General features: G+C 40.9%; 1 protein-coding gene across 2 annotated transcripts in view; it reads left to right on the top strand.

The window, feature by feature from the left end:
* Nucleotides 1-2,432: 2,432 nt before the first annotated feature.
* lsr (lipolysis stimulated lipoprotein receptor) overlaps nt 2,433-8,715 on the top strand; it is a 72,446-nt gene continuing 66,163 nt past the window's right edge. The window contains exon 1 of one of the 2 annotated variants that reach the window (XM_034174161.1): nt 2,433-2,657. In XM_034174161.1, coding sequence (XP_034030052.1) covers nt 2,609-2,657 — 49 coding nt within the window. In that variant the 5' untranslated portion in view covers nt 2,433-2,608. The remainder of the gene's footprint in view (nt 2,658-8,715) is intronic. The other variant, XM_034174162.1, reaches the window with a different exon arrangement.

Here is an 8,715-nt window from a genome sequence, read left to right as displayed (position 1 = left end):
ATCCTGGGTCACCAGAGGCTTAAATTTGGAAGTTTTCAGCTCGAAACAGGCTGACGACGGCGGCTTGGGGCGCGGCGTGCCGTCCGGCGCCGTGGGCTGTCCTTAAAGCGATAGTAACACTCCTTAATCTCTCATCAGCCGTTAAAATTTTCACCGAAAACCGTCTGAATTTCTCGAATGGTGTTCACTTGGATGTGCCTCACAGTTTCTGAAAAAATTTTGATCAAGCAAAGCGCCAGTCTCTCAGGAAGTTCTCAGACAAAGGAATTCCGATGGGAGGGGTGGACCAGTGCTCACTCAAAGCCTGCCCACAGGCGAATGACACAACCGACAGGCGTGAAAAAACTCACGCATGCGCACGAGGGTTCAAGCTTGTCTGATGTAATCGCACGTGATTCAAATCCATATAGTTTTTGAAAAAAATAAAAAGGTCGGTTTCTTTTCTAATAGACCTCGTATTTATGTAAATGTCAGGAAAAACAGTAAAATGCTCTAAGATGAACTATAAATGCCTACTGCAAAATTACAAATACAGGGTGGTCCAAAAAATGCCCTATTTTCTTTTTGATCTCATTTTTTACTCAGATGAGATATTTTGAAAATTCTTTCACCAAACATTACCAGAATGATGGGAGATTATGTCCTTCAAATCTGATAGAAATTGAAACGTTTTTGGTGGTCTGTCCTTAATAGTTGATAATATGTTCTATCCAGGCTCCTCTTTGATGAATAACTGCAGCAACACGAACGTTGAAATTTTTGATGACTCGTCCAATCATGTCAGCTGGTATGTTGACCGCTGTGACCTTTATTGGCATTTGCTACACTTCCAGTCTCCCAAAATTTGGCCACCAAACGTTCACTTGTCCTTCTATCAGGTACTTTGTTCCTGCCAAAATCTCTCCTGCATTGTCTTTGTATCAGAAGCACCGATTTTGTGGCAAAGTAGGCATCAATGATTTTTATCCGCTGCTGCTTAGTATACTGTCCAGCTTGATCCATATTGGTGTCAAAAGAATCTCCCAGGCCCGCTGTCTACACCACCTGAAAAATACGGCAAAATGTTGTAAAACACAAATTTGGGAGGAAATACAAAATAGGGTGCTTTTTTTGGACCACCCCGTATATAAAAAATGTATAGCACAACAGAAAGCAGTGCAGTTCTTTTTAATTAAAACAAAGTTATATTCCACTGATGGCATGTCTTGTTTCGTTGCTTTAATAGGACTACAACTCCCAATGTGCTCTAATATAGTGTAGTACTAGATGCAAAGAGGGTTGGTATCAAATAAGTGAAAATGTCTTCAAGGTCCTTTTTGAACAGGTAATATTTAAATTGTTAACTTTGCTATTATAACTTTTATGTCTTCTGTTAAATTTTTTCATAAAATACTTTTTTTTTCCTTTTCCATTTTTGTGTTCAAAATAAATAAATTAATTTATTCATTTAATTTCAGTACCTCAAACAAGGACGTTTTGCGATTTATCCGTTTGTTTGCCTGGTTGACCAATTTAGTGTCTGAGGCAAGATTTTTATCTGGTGCCCTCATTTGGACATTTATACCTTAAAGACACGCACAAAATCACAGAGAGCAACGTTGAATATGTTTTTGTGTGTGTGTGTGTGTGTGTGTGTGTGTGTGTGTGTTAGTCACAACTGACAGCTTCTGTGATAATACAAGAAGCCTTATTCATCTGTATTTGCAGGTCATTTTTCGTAATAAAGAATACCATTTACATACGAATGAACAATAAAATCAAAGAGAACACCCTTGAAAAAAAAAAAAAAAAAAAAAAAAAAAAATATATATATATATATATATATATATATATATATATATATATATATATATATATATATATATATATATATCAAAGCATATATCAAATATATATAGTCAATGCTTTGACTCATAAATTATCAAAAGAAATAAGAGCTTAAAGACAATTTAATCGCAATCGCAAATTAATTTAACCGTTTGTCAGCCTGTTTGGGACTGCTGGGTGGTGGCAGGTACAGCCCCTCTCTCCCTTTTAATCTTTGTTTATTAGATGCAGATTTATCCTGTTTTGATTCAACTGCGGGCACTAGTCAGTTTAAAAAACAAAACAGTACAAAGCCCCAACTCCTACTCAGTCAGATAGTTCCCACATACAGGTTGAACTTTAACAAACAGCCCTTATCAGTAGATCATTCCAACTAGCTAGCAGGGGAAATGTGATGACATATTCGCCGAATGTGTATCTAAAAGAACGAAATATTCCAAACGACGAGGACACATCGTGTTAATATTATATTTTTGTTTCGCTACAATTCGCTGGTGTTCAAAAATATCCACAGAAAGCCAAACTATAATCTTAAACAAACATGAACACCCCTGTATTTCGCAATAGATCCGTGAGAGCGGCGCACCTGTTGGTCGCAGCACAGCCGTAGGGCGTTTCTTCAGGTATTCCTCCGACAACAACACACCGAGACACAAAATGGAGTTAACGTGACCTGGCTGAAGAACAGAAGTTTTTGGCTCAATATTATGCGTGTTCAGATGATTTCTCCTCGTCTCTGATAAAGTCCTACTATACAAGTCAAATAAGACTCGGACTAAAGATGATTAAAATGTTTTGGACTATAATCGCCACCGTGTTATTGGTGTCAGGTAAGTCAGGCCCTTCTGTTTTTTTGGCAAAGACTGAGGGGCGTTTTCCGCGAATAAGTGCGTCTTTTAAAAGTAGGGTTTCAAAAAGTACTGGGGCGTCTACCTTTGATTTGAGATCAGGAGTTTGTTTTTGTTTAATCTAGAACAATAGAAGCATAATGGAAAAGCCTGGTCACAACGAAAGCAGTCAACAAACTTGCAGTTTGATTTAAAAAATAAAATCATAGTCCTGTAGTCAGTTTTTTAATGTATTTTGTTGTTACTACTATGAATGATTTGAGTTGATTTGAGTTTTGGAAGTGCCAAATACAGTGTAAATGACATTTCCAGAAACCGAGTTTCACACTTAAAAGTACCCCCCCCCCCCCCCACACACACACACACACACACACACACACACACATACATACACATACATCTACTCTAAACCCAAACGTGATGAGGAATATGACATAACCTGCAAATCTTTTTATCTCTTTATTTATGTATTTATATTTCTTTTTTAGTTGGGGGGGTGGTGGTGGTGGAGGGCTTTGGCTTAATAAACGTAATTACAGATCAGAAACCAAAGGCTGAACCCTACAGTGACGTCACTAAGTGGTTTTGTGAAGCGTTTGAAGCTTAAATTGACTCCGGTGTCTCCATCTTGGCAGTGGTTGACTTGGAAAAGTATAACGCACGGGTGGACTGTGGGAGTTCCAACGGAAACCATTTTAAGCAAGTTCTGTCGAAGTGTCACCAATGTGGTTAGGATTAGGTAACCCGATTTTCCATGACGCTTAACCCCCCGCTGGAACACCCATACACACCCGCTTGACTTCCCCTAACTTGGGCCAAACCATTAAGGGGTGGAGCCATGAGCAAGACAGACATGATCTTGGCGAGATGAGTAAAGCCCCAAAACCTCCGTGTATCTCAAAATTTCCAAGCTAGTTAAGGTTAACAAGCCAGGTAACCTGTGTTTGGCTAATGTATATTTTGCACACTGGGTGGTGGCTTGGATCCAGGTATTTAAAAGCTACAAATTGGTTTTTGATGGCTCCATATTCTGCCACTTCATATGGGATTCAATAGCAAATGGCATGATTATCATGAGGTAAAGAGACCTCATGGTGTTAAAGCTGTACAGGAAACAGTTGAGAAATTTCAAGCTCAAAACTAGAGCCCGACCAATATATCGGCTGGCCGATATAAGCCCTTTTCAAAGTACTCACTATTGGCCGAAATTTTGCCGATAGAATGCCGATAATTTTTCATAAACAGAACAGTTACTGAAATAATGTTTGTGTCGGCAATGTAAAATGTCCTTGCACTGTTTGTCCAGTAGATGGAGCTCTGACTCCATTCAACTGAGAGCTGCTTACACCCCTGCTTAAATGTGTTCATCACCGGCCCCCGTAGTTCGCCGTCACACTGCAATGATCGGTTGACAAAAGCATACAAGTAAGTTTTTATAAGGATCAATATCCTTATCCTGAACCTGTATCTAAGTTGCAACAACAATAGGTACAAGATCAGATGTATTTCACAACTCTTTTTAAGGATATGTATTTGCTAATTTCACAAAGGTTTAATTCTTTATTGCATTTTTTGAACTTTAAAATTCTTCTTTGTTATAAAGTTAATCAATAAGAGGACAAAGCTTCAGCTTTTAGCTCATACCTTTTTTGTTAAGGGTCCATAAAAGAACATTTTATTCATTTAAAAAAATAATAATAATGATATCGGCTGATTTATCAGCTATCGGCAAATCAGCGGATTTATCGATTATCTGCATTTTTTTTCATACAGATATCGTTATCAGCATCGGGCTCTACTCAAAACACTGTTAGGGTTCTGCATTAATCGTGACCGTGGATACTTTAAATAACAATGAGTGCTGTATTAATGAAATTTGCGGATTGCATATGATATGATATCAATACCAATGGCCTAAAAACTACAACAGACATATAGCAGTAAATGTGGCACATAAAAAAGAACAAAACAACAACAACAAACATTGTTCATCCTTCACTGTCACTGTTTCGGTACTCTGGAAAAGTAATTTACTTCAGGATAAATAAAGTTGATCTTATTCTATCAGGGTAGCTAACATTACCTAGTTATCAGTGGCTGCCAGTTAGTGCTAACTTACAAATACTAAAATTTCACTTACCAAAAATATTGGAGCAGAGGCTTTGTAGATGCTCATTTCATGTCGTTAACTACACAGAAAACATCTCATATTTGTTTTAAAATGCCAATACAGTGTATCTGGAAAATATTCACAGTGCCTCAACTTTTCCACATTTTGTTATGTTACAGCCTTATTCCTTCACACAATACCCCATTATGACATGAATTTTTTCTTTTTGCAAATTTATTAAAAAAAAAAAAAACAACTAAGAAATCACATGTACACAAGTATTCACAGTCTTGTGCAATACTTTGTTGACACACCTTTGGTACCAATTAAAGCATCAGGTAGGGCTGCAGCGATCGATTATTTTAGTAATCGAGTATTCTATCGATTATTCTGGCGATTAATCAAGTAATCGGATAAAAAGTACTTTTGCGTTTTAAAACATTAACAGTCCAGGGCTCTCCCTAAGTAATGGCACAATGTCACTGCGTCATCATGGAGATTGTCAAATTTAGTGTATCCCTTTCTGTTTTCCTGGGTAATTATTTATTTTTCACATCTTTACAAGTTTTGGATCTTTCCTGGTGTTAGGAGCTCAGCCAAAGTCTTGCTGAAAGCTGAAATGGCGTTGGGTTGTGGCTTTCTGTTTGTAAAATTTAACCATTTTTATTTAATTATTAAGGTGGTGGACTGGGTCCCTGCATGAATTTCTTTTTAACACTCTCTCTGCGATTCAGCCAATGCATTTCATTTTCAGCTGGGGGCTTAACATGCAAGCCTCGCTGTCACTGTTTTTTTTATTATTATTGTTTTATTTGAGTTCCCGTGTTTGTGAAGCATTGTGTGTTGCCCAAAAAAGCGAAAATTAAAACCCATTGCGAGTCTAAGCAAAACACAGAAAAAAGAGTGGACTTCTTCCAGAGACTGTCTGTGGCCAGGACGGAGCTATGTGAGGGCAGTGCTGAGCCGCTCACACCGGGCAGTGAGAGGCAGCAGCCGGCTGCGGCACATAGAGCGGTCAGCGGACGAAACTGTGTTAAAAAAACAAACAAACAAACAAACAAACAAACACACTGTTTTGCTTTAAATGCACAGTAAGCTATTTCAGATGATCAGTGTGGACCGTCTTTTTCCTAAAAGGCTTTATTTCACTCTGTTTGTCGTGTTAGAAAGCTGTAGCTTTTGTGCTAAATTGATTAGCGCTTGCTCTGCTTCTTCTTCTGTTTGTTTTTCTGGGGACATTACAGCGCCACACGCAGGCCTGGCATATGTACTACAAAGCTTCGAGGCACAGAATTTGCCTTGAACATTTTTTGTAATCGAATTATTCAAATTACTCAACTAATCGTTTCAGCCCTATCCTCAAGTCTTCTTGAATTTGATGCCACAAGCTTGGTGCACATATCTTTGGGCAGTTTTGCCCATTCCTCTTTGCAGCAACTCTCAAGCTCCATCAGGTTGGATGGGTCGATGCACAGCCATTTTCAGATCTCTCCAGATATGTTCATTTGGATTCAGGTCTGGGTTCTGGCTGGGCCACTCAAGGACATTCACAGAGTTGTCCTGAAACTACTCCTTTGATATCTTGGCTGTGTGTTTAAGGTCATTGTCCTGCTGAAAGATGAACCGTCACCCCAGTCTGAGGTCAACAGCGCTCTGGAGCAGGTTTTCATCCAGGATGTACATTGCTGCATTCATCTTTTTCTCAATCCTGACTAGTCTCCCAGTTCCTGCCACTGAAAAACATCCCCACAGCATGATGCTGCCACCACTATGCTTCACTGTAGGGATGGTGCCTGGTTTCCTCCAAACACGATGGCTGGCATTCATGCCAAAGAGTTCAATCTTTGTCTCATGAGACCAGAGAATTTTGTTTCTCATGGTCTGAGAGTTCTTCAGGTGCCTTTTGGCAAACTCCAGGTGGGCTGCTATGTGCCTTTTACTAAGGACTGGCTTCCCTGTAGCCACTCTACGATACAGGCCTGATTGGTGGATTGCTGCAGAGATGGTTGTCCGTTTGTTATGCTTATGCATTTTTGGTCAAGAATGAATGCTGCGAAAACGGAAAGTTGACAGGACAAATGTTTTGGAAAATTGGCCTGGATCAGCACCTCCAAATCCGAGGCCATTGTTCTCGACCGGAAAAAGGTGCTTTGCCGTCTTCAGGTTGGTGGGGTGTCTTTGCCTCAAGTGGAGGAGTTTAAGTATCTCGGGGTCTTGTTCATGAGTGAGGGACGAATGGAGCGTGAGATTGACAGACAGATCCATGCAGCGTCTGAAGTGATGCGGTCGCCGTATCGGACCGTTGTGGTGAAGAGAGAGCTGAGCAGGGCGGCAAAGCTCTCGATTTACCGATCGATCTACGTTCCGACCCTCACCTGTTGTCATGAGATTTGGCTCATGACCGTAAGAACAAGATCGCGAGTACAACTGGCCGAGATGAGTTTCTTCCGCAGGGTGGCTGGGCGCTCCCTTAGAGATAGGGTGAGGAGCTCAGTCACTCGGGAGGGGCTTGGAGTCGAGTCGCTGCTTCTCCGCGTCAAAAGGAGCCAGCTGAAGTGGCTCAGACATCTTTTCCGGATGCCCCCTGGACGCCTCGCTGGAGACGTGTTCCGGGCATATCCCATTGGGAGGAGGCTCCGGGGAAGACCCAGGACACACTGTAGGGACTACGTCTCTCAGCTGGTTTGGGATCGCCTCAGGGTTCCCCCAGAGGAGCTGCGGGAGGTGTGTGCGGAGGGAGGTCTGGGCAGCTTTAGTTGAGCTGCTGCCCCTGCGACCCGACCTTGGATAAGCCGAAGAAAATGGATGGATGGATGGATGGATAGTTGTCCTTTTGGAGGGTTCTCCTCTCTCCACAAAGGAATGCTGGAGCTCTAACAGAGTGACCATCGGGTTCTTGGTCACCTACCCGACTAAGGCCCTTCTCTCCCGATCGCTCAATTTAGACGGTGTGGCCGGCTCTAGGAAGAGTCCTGGTGGATCTGAACTTCTTCCATTTACAGATGATGGAGGCCTCTGTGCTCATTGGGACACTCAAAGCAGCAGGAATGTGTCTGTACCCTTCCCCAGATTTGTGTCTTGAGAAAATCCCGTCTCAAAAGTCTACAGTCAATTCCTTGGTTTGTGCTCTGACATGGACTGTCAACTGTATAGACAGGTGTGCGTCTTTCCAAATCATGTCCAATCAACTCAATTTACCCCAGGTGGAATCCAGTTAAGCTGTAGAAACATCTCAAGGATGATCAGTGGAAACAGGACGCACCTGAGATCAATTTTGAGCTTCATGGCAAAGGCTGCGTATACTTAGGTATGTGTGATTGCTTAGGTTTTTTTTTTTTTTTTTGATAAATCTGCACAAATCTCAACTTTTTTCACATTGTCATTATGGGGTAGGTGATTGTGTGTTGAATTCTGAGGGGGGGTGGGATTTCATCCATTTTGGAATAAAGCTGTAACATAAAATGTGGCAAAAGTGAAGCACTGAATACTTTCTGGTTGCACTGTACACTTAACAGTACACATGCACTTCAATTTCAGCAGTGATTTGTACTCTTCACTGAAATTGCCTCTGTCTGGCATCTCATTCTATGGAAACAGGTGTTTTCAATGACCACAATTATTTGTTTACAGCTGCATGTACTCATCACATGTACATATCAACATAATAGGTGGGGACCTCAGCCGAGTATTGGCTTGTTGCTTTTGAAAACTGTAGCGTGGTAACTGTTTCCAGAAAAACAAAATGCTCTAAGAATGCCACTTGTGAAATATTTCATTGTCCATTGTCCACAACTGTGCGAGAGGAATTTTGGGTTGACTTGGAACAAAAAATTAACACAAGCCCTGAGACTCTCAGAGGATGAGAGCAAAGACCTCAGACCTCAAGTAAACATTCCTGGCATTATTTAGCAATTCCTAACGGTGAGAATC

The sequence above is a fragment of the Thalassophryne amazonica genome, chromosome 7 (assembly GCF_902500255.1).
Source record: "Thalassophryne amazonica chromosome 7, fThaAma1.1, whole genome shotgun sequence".
NCBI lineage: Eukaryota > Metazoa > Chordata > Actinopteri > Batrachoidiformes > Batrachoididae > Thalassophryne > Thalassophryne amazonica.
The sequence above is the reverse complement of the archived record's forward strand: the minus strand, read 5'-3'. Positions and strand labels throughout refer to the sequence as shown.